Source organism: Marmota flaviventris, chromosome 13 (genome assembly GCF_047511675.1).
Source record: "Marmota flaviventris isolate mMarFla1 chromosome 13, mMarFla1.hap1, whole genome shotgun sequence".
In the NCBI taxonomy this organism is placed as follows: Eukaryota; Metazoa; Chordata; class Mammalia; order Rodentia; family Sciuridae; genus Marmota; species Marmota flaviventris.
Window position 1 is genome coordinate 100,659,839 of NC_092510.1, and position 16,161 is coordinate 100,675,999.

The window sequence follows — 16,161 nt, forward strand, 5'->3', positions numbered from 1 at the left end:
CCCATTTCCCAGAAGAAAAACTGGGGATCCAACAGGGGTAGTGCCTGGGGATGCCCCTATGGGTTAGCAGCAGCTTCATTCAGCCTTGGTATGTGGATTTCTTTTTCACCGTGAAGGTGTTACCGCTGTTTACCGGTGACAAGTTCTTGCTTCCCCAATGCTGAAGTATAACAGCAGAGAAGCACACCGAAGCAAGTTTAGAGTGGAAAGTAGAAGCTTTATTAAAGGTTACATTTATAAAAGACTTCTCCCTGAGGAAGAAGGGGACCCAAGAGGTGGAATCCATGGAAGGAGGTCTTCCCTCTTTTATAGCTAAGGTCTACTTTCAGCTTTCCCGCCTTCCTGTCGCATTCCTGTCCTTTGTTCTGTTATCTTGCAGTGATGGAATGTAGGTGGGAAGGCCCAAAGGGTTGGGGACAGGTGGGCCGAAGAAGTAATCTGGGCAGGAAGGGTTTTTGGATTAGCACCTCCTTGTTTGTTGGGAGCTGCTTCATTAACATTTCCTTGTGGAAAAAAACAAAAAACAAACAAACAAACAAACAAAAACACATTTCCTTGGGATGGGCTCTGGGCCTTGGGGACATTTTCAATTCCCCCAAGCGCTGCTCTGGTTTCCTGTACTATAATGGCCTCCATTCTTGATTTTACTCGATATTAGACAGATTTATCTAACTACACTAACTTCCTATCTTAAATCTGGCTTCAAAGGTTTTAGCGCGGTAGCTCGGGTGTTTGCGTGCAGCTCAAGGCACAGGCTGGGAGGGCGCCATGAGTGGGGTCGGTGGATGGAAAGAAGGTAACTTTGACCAGGAAGTCAAGTATAAATGGCCCTCTGTTGGCGTCCTGTCGCCAAGGAGACGGGACTGTTCCATGCCTCCTCAAGGGGTGGCCTTGGTCTCCTTTCCTCCCGGATCCGCAGCACCGAGTCCCAGACACACTCTGAGGAACCAGCGGTGCTTACGTAGGTTCCCGAGGCTCCTTGAACCGAGAGGGCGCCGCGAGGTGCGCACGGCCGGCTCCGGAGGTGGCCCGCATCCAGCGCCCACCCCGGGGTTTTAGTGGTGCGGCCCGAAGCGAGCTGGGACCTCAGACGTGGGAACGAGAGCCAGGCATCCAGCCCTCGGGGCGACTCCACGGCGACCCCCAGGATGCCAGAGGCCGGGGACTCCCGCCAGGACCTCAAGCGATGGAAGAAGAAGAAGCAGCAGGTGCATCGCACTGTCAGCCAGATCTGCCCGCCCCCTCGGCGGCCCCTGACGGTGGCTGACATCCGCCCAGGCATGGAGAACGAGAGGCTGGGGGTCGTGCGGGACTCCATGTTTCAGAACCCGCTCATCGTCAAGGTGAGCCACCCACAGTCAAGGGTTTCCAGCCATCAAGTCCTGGGTTCGAGGGCAGCACTGGGGACTCCAGCTCTGGTCCAGACAGACCAGGACCTCTGCAGGGTCAAAGGCAGGTCGCGTCGCCTCTCTGAGCCTCAGTTTTCTCATCCTCAAAGTGGGGTGATAACGACACACGTGAACGGGAACGGCTGGGAAGACCGAATGGGGTAATCCCAGCAGGACCCTTGCCCAGCGCGACGTTGGCTGCTGTGGTTTCCCCAGCAGCTGGCCGGTGACCCCGCAGGACGTTCATTACCACCTGTCAGCCCCCCAGCCCCCAGTGAAGGCCGCCTTTTGCTTTCCTCCGTGCGCCTGGGCTACTTCTAAGCAGCAGGTGCTGTGTGTCTCTCCTGGACAGAACGCGTCACAAGTTAATTTCCGTCTTTCTGACTCTTACTTTATCCAAATCACAACCTCAAGAGAAAAAGCGCGCATCTCCCACCTAAGAGGCCCCGCGGGCACTCGCAGGGCGTTGCGTTTTTAGTTAGACTACCTAGCCTTTTACTTACTGTCCGCTTCGGGGCACGTTAGTGTCTTTTCCTGCCAGGTGGGAACCCGCACGCCGTGGTGGCACTGCCACACCTCCCTCCCTCCCTCCCTGCCACAGGAAAAGTCAGGTTGAAGTTTGGTGGTTGAGGAGCCAGCCATGGAGCAAATTGATTTTGCGCCACTGGAGGGCAGTGTGCTTTTAAAAATGTACTTGGTTTCCCAGGCCGTGGGAAGGGCGCTGGCGGGAACCGTGGGCTCAGCAACCGGGATTTAGACGACCGCCCAGCGCGGAGGGTTTTGTTGCCGGGGGTGTTTTTTTTGCCGTTTTCGTGAAGGGAATGTAGGCTTTCCAGATGATGCGCCATTATCGGTGATGAGCTCTGCTCCTTCACAGGTTGAAGTATAACATTAGAGAAGCACACCGAGGATGTTAAAACAGGGTTTGTTCAAAAAGGAGTAACACAGACTACTCCTGGGAGGAAGAAGGGGGCCAAAGGTGTATCCTGTATCCCCAGAAGCGAGGGGTTCTGCCTTTTTCTGTGTCCCAGGCCTCCTTTGTTCTCCTGCTATCTTCCCCTTAGCTCTCTCCTTCCGGCACTGTGAGTAGGCCCAGGAGATGCTGGGTGGATGGCCAAAAGGTGAGAAGCCACAGGCTGGGGGGCTGAGTGGGAGTGATCTGGGCAGGAAGGGGACGTAATTCACCACTCCCTGTAGGGAGGGACAATCCTGAGACAGGTTACCTTAGCAACAGGTTGGAGCAGGGGCAGGTTATCTTGATAAGGGTGGAGGAAGGGCTCTGAAGGAATTAACATTTCAATTCCCCCATTCTCGGGATCTGACCCTGCCTGTCTGCCTGTCCAATTCTGGCTTCATTGACACTGCAGAATTAACAGAGTTGGCTGGCTGGGGAAACACAGACTCTTTCCTCCCATATTCCCTGAGATATGTTCCTGCAGAGGGTGTACAGTGCAGGGAAGCGGCAGCAGCGCCTTTCCAACCAATAGCCCCCACCCCCAGTGGAACAGGGTCCTTCACTTACTTCAAGGTGAGAAGAGGCACTCTCAGCGGACAGAGGGGTGAGTTGGGTCCACCATTCTGGGATTGAGGAGAGAATGGAGGCCACAGCCCCTGCTACAGCTCCTCTGATGTTAGATCATTACTGTCATTCCAGTGTGACCAGTGGCCCAACTTCTTCCTGAATGCACGATGAAGGGCACTGTAGCCATCCATCCCAAGCGACGCGTACTTTTGTGTGTATTCATACATACATTATATAGTGTGCATATATAATATGTGTATACTCATGCACATACAGTTTACATGTATTGTACATACACGTATATATAGTATAATATGCATGTGTATAATATGTATACAATATACATGATATAATGTAGTTAATATACGCACATATGTGTATAAATATATATGTAAAATCCCCCATATGAAGTTCAATATTTGGCCTCTGGGTGGCAATAGCGGAACATCTTCCAGGAAGAATGGGCTCTGAATGCCAGCTTAGGATGAAAACGTAGAGTCCATCACCAACCTTTGACTGCGCCTCTGTCTTCAGGGCTGGCAGGACCGTCCTGGCCTTTGGGGACCATGTAAGAGCAGTAGGGGTCCCCCACCCAAGCTTTGCGGTGACTGACCCTGGGGTTCTCTTCTGCCAGGAGCCGCCAGGATGCAGCCTTCCCTGGGACCGCCCTTGGATTCTTCACCTTTCTGTAGCGGTCAAGTTGATATCCACATCACAATACTCTCCACATCCTGTAAGATCTAGCAAAACCTGAACTGGGGTTGGCGGCCTGGACGTGACTGTTCCTTCCAGACCCCCTTACAAAACAGCGCCCTGCAGTCCCTTCTGCCTGGCTTTGTGCTTTGGGTTCTGGCAGAGCCTGGGTGGGTGGCTACTTCCACTGCCCCTCAGCCCCAGCATTATTTTTACTGCTTAAAACAGCATCCTGTATGTGAAAGAAAATTTGAATTATGAAACTTTGAGGGTTTGGACTTTTTTTAAAAAAGGAAGAAATTGAAAATGTTTAAGGCTGTGGAGCCTTATGATAATGATGATGTTACTAAAATTTCTGTTGAGTTGGCTTGTGGATTCCTTCACTGAGGCCCACCCAGTTCACTGGCCCAGAGTTTCAGGTCCTGTGCCTCCTCACGGGTGGCAGTGGTCGGGAGTGCCTTCCACCCATTTAGAGGATAACTGGAGCTGAGGCATATTTTGCTTTTGTCTAATCTGAGCTTGAAGCTGTGCATTTCTATTGAGGGAAGCTAGTGCCTTAGAAATAGTAGTTCATCCCACCATATTGGAGGTTGTCGCTTGAATTGTTTTTTGCAGTGGGTGGAATGTTTTCAGAATTGTTTTATTTAAAATGCAAAGACACTGACTGAACAAACCCAGCACTGGTATTTCCCACCCAATGAATTTACCAGGACGTGTGCACATCAGTTATTCAAGAACATGTCTGCAAGGTGCCACGGTAACCAAGTGAAAAGTGAGAATCCCAGACATTCAAGCAAGCGTTTTACCTTACAAATGCTCAACAACTAGCTGCCTCATTTAGAACAAGACGACTGGTTATTGAACGGGATTTAATTGCATCAAGATGATGTTTTATGTGGCCACAAAAGGACGTAGCTGTTCTCATTAGGACGGACCTCTCCTGCGCTGTGTAAAGTGATGTGCAGGCAGAAGTGTGCCTTCCAATGTGACTCCCTGGAAGAATAAAATTAAATAAAGAACCGAGCTTCTCCTTGCTTGATTCTCATTTCCCCAGAATCCTGTGACTCAACACAGAATCTGGCAACACTAGCCTTCAAGGCTCCCTCACAAAACCTGTCAGGGGCGCACCCTTCCTGCCGTCGGGACTCCGCTGATATCCTGTCAATACAATTATGGGGAGAGACTGCTTGGTTTGCTCCACTGACAGCCTGGAATCTTCTGTCGCCCTGGAGAGGGGCTGCTTACAGGAGTGGAATTTATCGAATCGAGCGTCCTTGGAAAGTGCAAATGATCGTGGCACCTGAGTTCTTCATAATTTATTACTGACTTTGTTTTTCCGTGGGGATTTATGTCACAAATAAGAAGTGCATGCATTTGTGAAATAGAGTTATAGAATCACACAGCATTTGGGGCTAGAAAGAAGCTTACACACAGCTAATCCAACTCTTCTCTCTCTCTCTCTCTCTCTCTCTCTCTAGCATATTAAGGTCTGGTGAGGTGAAGAGACTCACCAGAGGAGCTGTTCTTACCTGGTAGGTAGAAATGACATGAGGCACAGGTCTCCTGACTTTAGATTCCAAGTTCTATTGGCCTTAACTGACGATTAATCAATCATCCTGCATAGCAGACAGTCAGAAACTGTCACAAATGAATCTGATTCCAACGTCATTTCACTCAACCTTCCTTCTCAAGTGAGCTCTACTGATTTCACGGGACTTGTTGCTAGCAAAGAAATATTTACTAAATGTTCACTAAATGCCCAATACCATCCTAAGCTCTTGGGAGTTTAGAACTCAGCCCTTGCCCACAAAGAGTTAACCATTTAATATTTAGCTGGGGAGATGCGACACACACACACACAAGCACACTCAAGACAGGCAATGTCCTGAGTTACCCCCTGTGAACGGCGCTACTCAGAAGGGTTCAGTTCTTGAACCCAAGGGGAGGCTACGCTGGCAGGACTTGGGAAGGCTTTATGAAGGAACAGATCTGGACCTGGAACTTAAAAACCAGGTTCATATCAGGATGAAAGGCTGAGGAAAAACAAAAAACAAAAACCCAGCCCTCTGGGGCCCATGGAGTCCAGCCCCTAGATCCAAAGTGTTAGTCGGCTTTGCCTCCAACTCAAGTCCAGTCTGTAAGAGTGGTGCCCCTGGTGGGATCTTTACCATTATCATCCCGAGGAAGCAATTATTCAGAGTGTTCGAATCAGACACTACAAAATCAGGCAACCACCCCATGCCCAGTAAGAGCTGAACTTCACTAATACACACGGATGCCGGTGAACACAGGCGCTGAGGCAGAGACAGAGCAGAGAAGGCAGGGCACAGCAACACAGCCGTGCTCGCACCCCAGCACAGGTCAGTGGCTGTGTTAGGTCACAGCACGGTGTAAAAACACTACCCACTTGTTTTCTCTAATGAAGAGGCTCGGCCTCAGATTTGTATGCAGTTACCATGTAATAGGAATAAATCAATGTTAGGGAGGGCTTAGGAACAGCGGCCCCTCCTAATGGCAGGTCCTGCCGCCAGGGGGAAGGGCTTTTTTCTAGGGACACCAGGTGATTCTCGGTCCTCGCAGCTCCTTTCCCCATCTTTCTGATTCAGAGCTTTCCCCTTCCTGGCGCCCAGATGGCCTTCAGTGAGTGCAGCCTGCAGCAGTGCCCTGTGCCCTGCCCAGGACTGTGGCCACTCCAGAGAGTGGAGCTGTCCCCTCTGCTGGCTTGGCACCAAGGCCAGGAGCAGCTTCTGAAGAAGGGGTGCTTGGCTTTGAAACTTTGAGACCTCAGAACTGGTGCTCCTCCCACTGAATCAAGTCACCATCTGTTTCCGTGGCTCTCAGGACACTGCTGTGGTGTTGTGGGAGGGCTGTTCCTATAGGAAGAATTCTGAGGCCTGGTGAACACATCAGTGGGGGCTTCCAGCAACTTCCAGAGTATTCCGGCTCAGCCGATGTTCATTGTATAAGTCAGGATGCTTCCTCATTAGGTGTACATTGTTTATTTTTTCAGTACTGAGTATTGAACTCAAGGCCTCATACATGCTAGGTGAGCTCTCTACCAATGAGCTATTCCTCCTCCTCTTCCTTATTTGAAAGAAAGTTTCCTTGACCTAAAACTGGCTCTGCACAGAAAGTTTCGAACCCCGATCTCTATTGTGTTGGGTTCAAGCTGTTCTGTGACCCCCAGAAGCATCATTTGTCCCGTAAGATGACTGATTTCAACCCTGTTTTAAGAAAATGCATCTTGGCTGGAGTGTATCTTGCTGGTAGAGCACACTGCAGCCCTGGGTTCGATTCCCACAATTGCAAAAGAGAAAACAGAAAAAGGAAATGTATCTTTATTTAAAAAGTTTAATAAAAATAAACAAACACCGTCAAGTGTATCCTACCTGACATACTAACCATGGAGCCCACCAATCCATTAGCTGTGCTTTGAGCTCACTAATTTTGAGATGTCAGTTCTGTGTTTGTACTTGAGATGCTAGTAAATGTGTCCCAGGCAACAGAGACTGTGACCCACCACTTTCAGGTAGGGGGCCAATACGCCGTGCAGGACGGTGTGCGCAGGTTCCTGAGAACTGGCTCTGGCAAGCCCCTGCCCAGGGGCCTTGGGCCCGCTGGTCCAACCACAGGTGCTTTTCCTCTGACTTTTATATTTGAAAAAGAAAGGAAAGAAGAACAAGAAAAATAGTGCTGTCCATTGTTAACAATTCGACTTTCAACGAAATTGTCCCCGTCCCCGGATGCTTCTTTCAGGCTCCTGCATCTGTGCAAATGAGAAGGGCTGCAGCTATTGTTTTCAACAACCACAATAAATAGAGAAATCCGCTGCCTGGCTGCCCAGGCAGATGTCAAGCCCAGCTACCTGGCAGGAGAGAGGGGCCTGCGGGGCGGTTCGGATGTCAGCTTCCTTGTTCGGAGCCAGCCGAGTTCTGCCTGCCGCCCCCCCCCTCGCTCTGCCACCTGTGACGCTGCTTCTCCTCTAGACCTCCCTGTGAGCGGAGGTGAAGGTACTTAGCACCTGGACATCAGGATTCCCTGAGCTCACGGGGTACTGCCTGGCCCGGGAGCAGTGAGCACTTTGCCCTTCCCGTCATCCTGACTTCAAATATTCTTGTTCCTCAAAGCAACCTTATTGTTCTCCTCAGTTGACTAGAAGTAAATGCTGAAAACCCTGAACTCCGGGAAATCTCGGGAGCTGATGAGGAGACAAATCCTCCTCCCTGCGCTTGCGTTCTTCCCCTTTCCTGCTGTCCTTGAAAGACACTACCGCCGCCCCATCCCCCTCACCCTGCAACCCTGGCCAGCTGGGCACACCCTGGTTAGGTGCTAGAGCCTTCCTTTTCTGGAGCTCTGGTCTTGGGCAACTGGCTTGATTTCCTGAGCCGCGGGGGGTGGAGGGTAAGACCCACCTTGCCTCCTTTCAAGGTTGTGAGGGAGGCAGCCTGAAATGAGACTCTACATCAGGAGAAAGAGGCTGACATTCTGGAAGCAGCTCAGTGGTTCTCACTTGGGGGGGGGTGATTTTGCTCTCCTGGGAACTTTCGGTCGTGTCTGGAGACATTTTTGGTTAATGCAGCTGGAGGGGCTGCTGCTGGCACCTGGCAGAGACGCTGCTCCACATCCTCGGACTGCAGACGGCGCCTCCCACCCCGCAAAGGGGCATCCGCCGTCAGCACCAAGGCTGAGAAGCCCTGAACTGGGAGAGGCAGACACGTGGGGCACTCGTAATTCCTTCACCACAGCCTCTTGAAAACCTAATCCAAAAATTATAGAAATGAAATGGTTTGGTTTTAATTGCTTCTCTACCCATGATCTGCGCCTGTTTCCCCTCCTCCCACACGTCCGTCCCGTTGTATTTCCAATTCCCCTTTCTGAATCCTGTTTCCTGCCCTTAGTGGTGTGGCTTACGTAAGTTCGCTAGCTCTTGTCTGTAGCTTGCCTGTCTCTGCCTCACCCCCGTTGTAGTTTAAAAACATAAAAAGCATTTCCAGTGATCCCTGCAGAGTGGCTCAATAATTCATCAGACCCACTAATTAGCATAGAGGCTGTTTTGTTGAGTGGTCACTGAGCAGCCGGCACTCAGCTTTGTTTCCCTGCCCCACCAACTTGCAAGGGTTTTGTATTCCTCAGCGTGAACCAATCTAAGATTTAAAACACAACCGATTTGGTAAACCAGAAATTAAACTCACAGTGGGCCGGAGCCCCTGCGCAGACCCTGCCCCCATGTTGTGGCATTTTTGGAGAGGCAAAAACACACGCTTCCAAAAGAAAACAGCTAATTTTACACCCAGTAGTTTAAAGGCACATCAGGGGTCGGTCAAGAAACAGACTCGGGTCAGTGAGCAGAAAGGTCAGCAGGAGCAGCACACAGGAGGGAGACTGGCCACCAAAAGGCACAATGGGCTGAAAAGAGGCCTTTTGATCTTTTATAAGAACCAAACAATACATATTTGGGAGGCCAGTGAACCCGGGAGCACACAAGATAGAGCTCTTTGTGCAGGTCAGAATCCTCTGGGTCTGTCCAGAAGAATGAGGGTGGATGCTCAGAAGCTGTTTGATTTCAAGGCCTGGCCTTAGTGAAAGTCTGCACCGCTGCCAGGTGGCGGCCATTTGGAACCGAGAGCAGAGCATCCAAGCCAAGTCGCTGCACCAGAGAGAAAGCCCCAGTGAGCCTGAGCCAGATGCCACAGCCTCCCACCAGGACAGAGGACCCAAAAAGACACGGACACCGAGAGAGGGGACTGTTCAGCGTGGCGTTTCTGTTGAAGGCATTAGGAAGTTTGCTGGCAGCTTTGCTGGTCCATTTTTCTGGAAAATGTGGCCATGTCACCACAATGAAATGCCATCATAAGATTCCCTTTTGTAGAATTTCCTTTTCATTTCCCCTACCTCCCAGGAGCTCTTTAGGAAAAGAGTCGTCGTATCTATTTTGTACGCATTTGAGACTGCTAAGGAACCTGTTGGTCAATCTCCAAATGTTTACCAAACATCTAGATTGTGCAAAGTGTGGGTGGGAACACAGGAGGTTTAAGGATTCATTTCCAATGAGCTGAGGGTCTGGTCAGGGACCAGCAGACTTCCCCTGTGAAAGCCACAACACAAGTTATTAAGGGAGGAAGGAGAGGAGATGAGCAGCCAGAGTGCCGTGTTTAGAAGTTGAGTCCGGAGGAGCGTGAGATCGCCAGCCAGGCTGCTTAGTGAGCTTGCCGAGAGAGCCGGAGCCGGGCTGGGGCTGTCAGACGGGTTGGATTCCAGAGGAAAGGGAGGGCCCCAGGAGAAGGGCTGGCCTGGGCCAAGGTGCAGTGTCTGAACTGTGCAAGGTGTTTCATGGCAAAAATGAACAGCACCTCCACTTGGTGACTCTGAGCACGGCGAGGAAGGGGAGGAGGTGCCCTCTTCACTCACCGCTTGCCTTGACACACTTTTCCAGCTCGCCCAGTGTACACGCACGGCCAGCACCACAGATACAGGGTTGACTGGCCTGCTGCCCGCTCTTCCCTCCAAGAACTTACAGTCTAGTGGCAGAAACAGAAAGATCAACAGCAAAGTGTAGGGGTGGGGCTGGAGTTGTGGCTCAATGGTAGAGCGCTTGCCTTCCATGCATGGGGCACTGGGGTCGATCCTCAGCACCACATAAATACATAAAATAAAAGTATCGTGTCCCATACAAAAATAAAAAAAAAAAAAGTGGTAGGGATGTGGTAACAACCATCTGGATGGGACCCAGGCTGGCTGGCTCTGCAGACAGCTCTACCTGGATGCTGGGAGGCAAGGAAAGGTGTCACAGGCTGATGGCTTCTGCTGAATCTTGACACAAAGATTAGTGAAGCAGGTGCAGAGGCCTGGTGAGGTGGGGCAGAGGCGGGTTCTGAAGCTTACGTAATTTGGGATCCTTCTTTAAATAACAGCACAAAATTACGAATTGTTTTAGAAATCATGTTGAAAGGCTTAGAAGGAGCCTTTAGTGAGGGAACCCAAAGTTAATTGGGGTGGGGGCAGCTGGCTTTCTGGACTTGAGGGTCCTCGGTTCTTCCCCAGGATACTGTTATTCATTTATTCATTTATTCACTAAGCAGTGACACTTCCTTGGGACCAAGGACCACAGGGATGAACTCAAAGTTGGCCCTGCACTTTCTTGTTTGTTCTGGCCCCTTAGGGAATTCCCTGGAGGTCCCGAAGCCTTGTTCCAGCACACTTGAATGGCTCCTTCCCTGAGAATGAGCCTGAGCTCACCTTCCTTTACACAGCTCACCATTTGCAAGTCTGATTTTTTTAATTAAAAATATGTATTTATTTATAAAAGGCATGGTTTATTTATTTATTTATTGTGGTGCTGGGGATTGAACCCAGGGCCTTGTGCAGGCGAGGCAAGCACTCTACCAACTGAGCAAGATCCCCAGCCCTATTTATTTTTTATGTGGTGCTGAGGATCAAACTCAGTACCTCACATATACTAGGCAAGCACTCCACCACTGAGCCCAGCCCAGTCCTTCTATGTAAGGCTGTCCCTTTCAAAACCAGGCTGTTGCTGGACCTCAGGGGTGCCTTGGGGACAGGACAGACTTCGTCCCTGCAGCTGGCAGCTCACAAGGCCTTGAGAGCCCATGCTCTGCACTTAGACCTGGCCTGTGAAGGAGGCAGGGGGCTGAGAGGTTCATCACCAGGAGCCCCGGGCCGCCTCCCTGCAGGACGGGACACTTAAGCCCAGCTTCTCTCCCAGAAGGCACAGCTGGTTAGTTCAGAGGGGCTGTTGGGTGGGAGGAGATGTTTTGTGGTAGACCCAAGGCACCGGGAGCACTGGAGGAAAGGGGCAGGGCGAAGCCATGAAGCACTGGGGAAGGTAGTGCCCGGATGAGGTTGCAGGAAGGCCAGAGACCTCCCGTGGAAGCAAGAGGAACCAAGGAGACCGACGCCAAAGGCCGGAGCCTGGTCCACAAATCCCTGGTGGGTCTGAGGTGACAGGTGACCGTGCCTCCTTCCTGCACAAGGCTGGCTGACAAGTGCCACACACCGCACGCGCACACACACCCCTGCAGGGCCCTGTGATTTGACTGCTGGAGTATCGCTCGCATCCTGGTCCCCTACCAGGCTGATGTTGGGAGCACCTGTGTGTGGCGGGTGTGCGCGGCCACATGGTTTAGGGTTAGCAACTGCGATTTGTTTACTTTTTGCAAGTTAAACAAGCCCAAGTCTGAAGCGCTGTGTGCTGCCAGCGCGTTGTTTGAGGAAGCTGGCAGGCGCGGTTCTGAGGGGTCCCTCTGGGCTGAGTGCCGGGCTTTGCAGCTGCTTCTAAAACTTTTATAAACTGTCGCTGAAGAGTTTGCTCTCTCTGGAGGCATAAATTTGGAGGTTTAAGTAAGTCTTTTAAAAACTCCCCTCTAAGAGGAAGGCGCCTGCTGGGCGTCTCTGGAAGCTGTTTCCAGGCTGCTGCTTGCTGCTGCCCGCTGCTGGGAGCAGGCCCTCCCAGGCTCACTGGGCTGGATGCTCACAGGACTGCCTTCCTCACAGGGGCCTGAGCAGGTACCGAGCCTGGAGCCAGGCTTCCAGGGAGCTGCCGACTGCAGATCCCTCTGTGGAACACACCCACCGAGTGCCAGGCATGGTGCTGGCCCTTCCAATACAGTGTGTCCCTTACTTGTGTGCCCCGATTTTAAAAGATGGCATTACTGTCGTTCCCATTTTATAGATGGGGAAGCTGAGGTGCACAAAGGCCCCACAAGTTGCCCACGGTCACCCGAAGCACAAGCCCCATTATCACTGTGTAAATCAAAAACCTCAGTGAGAGCATTTGTTGAATGCCTCCAAGTGCAGATGTGCGGGGGACTGCGTCCTCTCTCCCAACCCCGTTCCGGGAGCAGCCAGGCACACGATCTACCACCAAGCCACACCCCCAGCCCCCAAGTGCCAAATCTTTTTCATACATTGGATCAACTCTGAGAGGGCCGGTTTGGGGCTCAGAAAGACTCAGTAGCATTCCCAAGGTCTCACAGAGGGCAAATGGTAGAGCTGGGGTTTGCACCACGGCCTGCGCGAGTCGAGTCTGCAGCTTGCCAGTTCCTTCCATGATGGGCCACCACCATCTCCCTGGAGCCTCCTTTGTCCCGTGGGAAAGAGGAACGCAGTCCCCGCTCATCTGCATCTTCTGCGCTGTCTCTGTCTTAAGGGCCAGCTTCCTGTTCTCAAAGGAGTTTAGGTCTAGTTGGCAGATAAGCTGCACCCTGCACGTACCCACATCTGGAGCTGCTCACACAGGGCTGGAACCCAGAGGGCCAAGGGTGGGCTGTCCTGATGACAGGACTGCAGGGGTTAGGAGAGGAGCAGGTCCTGGCCTGGGTGGCCCAGCGAAGCCTAGTGGGATGGCGGAGGTCATTTTTGAAGTGGAGCCTGGACAGCCAGGAAAGATATTGGAGGTCATGAGTCTGTGTGCATTTGGAGTGATACAAAGAAGGCAGCAGTAGGGGGTCACCTGGGAGAGGGACCTGGGATCAGGGTGAAACTGCTACAGACTCCTCACCTTTTGTGACAACATCCAAACTTTTAGAAAGAAATTCGGCACAAAGGGAAAAGGAGCCTGGGCACTTGGCTTCCCGAGGAGGCCTGTGTTTGCCTCTGCTGGCTGGGGAGCTGGGGTGTCTTGGGGGAACACAACCGTCCAGGCTGACCAGGATGGCCTCCCCCTTTCAAAGAGAAGGTGCCCCTCCTCTCCTCCCACCCCTCACCCTTCTTATCCCACCTCCCTAATCAGAGAGAGCAAATTGTTATCAGATTAGCGCCAGCAATGAAAAGCACAGCGGCGCCCCTCGCAGTTAGTTAGCATTTAGATAGACTGGGCCAGGGGCCCACCCGATAGGCATCAAAGCCCGGCTCAGGGCGGCGGGAGGGATTAATTTCTTTAACCAACAGGCCTGATCTGGCCTAACTCATTACCCTGCCTTGTCAGAGTGGATGTTGATTCCATTGAAGATTAGACCATTTAGGCCTCCCTCGTTTTCAGCCCAAACCGGGGCTATTGAATTGCACATTCTCCCGTAGCCCCGTCAATACTCAGCGGCCTGAGGTTCTAATTCTGCTTCATTTAAACTTCATCAACTTTTCCAATCAAGTGGAAGGATCCGAAATAGGCTCTGTGAGCAGAAAGGCCTGGTTCCCTTTGTCAGATAATTTATTCTGTTTTCTCCTCCCCCCTTGCTCTTTCTCTCCCCAGCCTCGCTCCCCAGCCCCCTCTCGCAGTGCTCCCCCCTCCCTTATCCCCGGTGCTGAAAATGAGATTACAGTATTTAAATGACTATGGTAATCAATCTGGGGACCCTGAGCTGAGATTGAGGTTAATTTTTCTTAGCAGAACAAAGAAGCATGATGCCTTTGGGGGTGTGAAGGTGCAGTCTGGGTTTCTTGCTCGGGCTTTTTTTTTTCCCCCTGAAATTGCAGTTTTAGGAGTCTTTTCTTGTTACTAACTAGGCTCCGAGTGTGATTTTTAAAGGCGGCAGCCCCTAAGAGAGCAGAAATGTAATTTTGAGCTGATAAACAGCTAACGGCCTTCAATCAACAATTTTAATAGGGGGAAAAAAAAAGTCGCTTACGCGGTATGAGCACAGATCTAATGAAAGGGTGATCATTTACCTTATTTATTTTTAAACACACACGGAATAATTTCCCACTGTGTTAGAACTAGTAATTACAGCCACGCCGTGCACCCGTAAACTTTTGAATGAAGAGTCTTGTCACTGGGGTGGTCTTCTCCCTGGCAGCTTTTGCTGCTATAAAAGTTGAGATTTTGTCATGTTTTAGCTAATTGGAAATGGGGTCATTATAACATTGAAAATCTACATGAAAGTGACTCTTTGGATTGCTACCTGAAGCAGTCTCTGGCTGAGCTGGCCAGTCATTCTGCTGGGAGCCCTGCCCCCACCTCCCCCCAGCTTCTAAAACAGAATCAAAATATGTGTATTTCTTTCTCTTCTTTTGCTGTCTTGTCAGAGCTGTTTTACATGCTGCCACCCAATGTTATCTTTTATTTGTGTCAGGAGAAAGGATTTGACAAGTTCAGTATACAATGTTCATTTGGCAAGGCAAATTTTTCATACCAATTTTGAGTTAGGAAATGAAACTATCTTTCAACAGAACGAGCAACATCATTTTTGGACAGACTTATTATGAGAGAGAGAATTGCAGAACTTTATTTCCTTGCATGATCCTGAGAAGTCTAATACATTTTGTAAAAAGTAGGCTTCGGTTTCCACATGCAAGCTCCTTGGGAGAGACGAGAAACCCATAATGTCTCCAAACAGGGATGCCTAGATGATGTCCCCCTCCCGACTCACCACCGATTATTAAAAGGCTGGAATAAATGGTTGTCTTCTATATTATAATGACTTTGTCTCAGACCCTTTAAACTGTGGGTGAGTTTCTGACAGTCATCTGCATTTGCAAAGCAAAATATTTAATAACCATCATTGTCTGAAATAGCAGCAGAACCATCCACAACCCTGTTTGCGAAGAGGGGAAACCCCCCCCCCCCACACCATATATCTGCTATCCATCACTGTTTGCCGAAAAAGGAAAAGCATCTCACCCTTTATGCTACCAAATTCATTTGGGGCAGTGGTTTATGGTGACATTTTTCTTTCTTAAAGCAAATATTGACTCACCATGGGGAAATTAAAACTCCATTAGGCATTGCTACATTGTACAGCAGGCCGCATTACAGCAGTCAAGCTACTATTAATTGGTTTCTTCCTCAGGAATAATTCAGGGAGGGCAGAGGGAAAGGGGAAAGAGAAGATGGATCGAACCCATAATTTCTTAAAATGACACCGTCTAAATCAGCAAAGGTGATCATTATGTGGTTATTAATCTAAATATAAAGAAGACGCTGCCTAATAATGGCATGAATCTATCAATATAAAAAGCCTGCGGTTGAGTTATGTCCAGGCTAGGGAGAGTGCATCTGAAAACTCAGGTGGGCCAGCCCCTCCCAGACTTCTCTCTGGTGCAAGAAGTTTTTCTTCCCTGCCCTCAGGTAGCAAGACTCCCTTCCAGCCTGTCCACTGCTTCCCTTTCAACATGAACACTCTGCTCCGGGCCACTGCCCACTCTGACCTTCCCCAGGTGACTCTTCCTGCCCTGCCCAGCCAGGCCACGTGCCAGCATTCTGTCTCTAGTGCCTTTGCCCTCTGTGGTAGTCTCCTAGGCTGCTGGAACAGATCGCACCCACCTAGTGGGAACAGCTATGTACTGTCTCCCAGTGCTGGAGGCCAGAGGTCTGGAGTGGAGGCGCCTTTGGAAACTGACGTCCCTCCTTGGCCTGCAGAGGCATCTTACATGCTGGTGGCAGTCTTCCCCTGGGTGTGTCTGAAGCTCCCCTCTTTATAAAGACACCAGACGTGTTGAGTTAGAGGTTTGCCCTACTCGAGTATGACCTCTTATTAACTAATTACCTTGGCGTTGACCCATTTCCAAATAAGGTCACATTCTGGATAGCGGAAGTTAGGAGGTCGATACGTGAATTGGGTAGACGATCAGTTCCACCCTGATACTCTCCGTTGACCTCCTGGC

The 16,161-nt window shown here is 50.6% G+C and overlaps 1 protein-coding gene across 2 annotated transcripts in view; it reads left to right on the forward strand.

Moving 5' to 3' along the window:
* Positions 1-1,148: 1,148 nt before the first annotated feature.
* Positions 1,149-16,161, forward strand: part of Cfap77 (cilia and flagella associated protein 77) — a 119,942-nt gene continuing 104,929 nt past the window's right edge. Inside the window, exons 1-2 of one of the 2 annotated variants that reach the window (XM_027945412.2) lie at positions 1,149-1,386; positions 7,056-7,068. In XM_027945412.2, the coding sequence (XP_027801213.1) occupies positions 1,149-1,386; positions 7,056-7,068 (251 nt within the window). The remainder of the gene's footprint in view (positions 1,387-7,055; positions 7,069-16,161) is intronic. The other variant, XM_027945421.3, reaches the window with a different exon arrangement.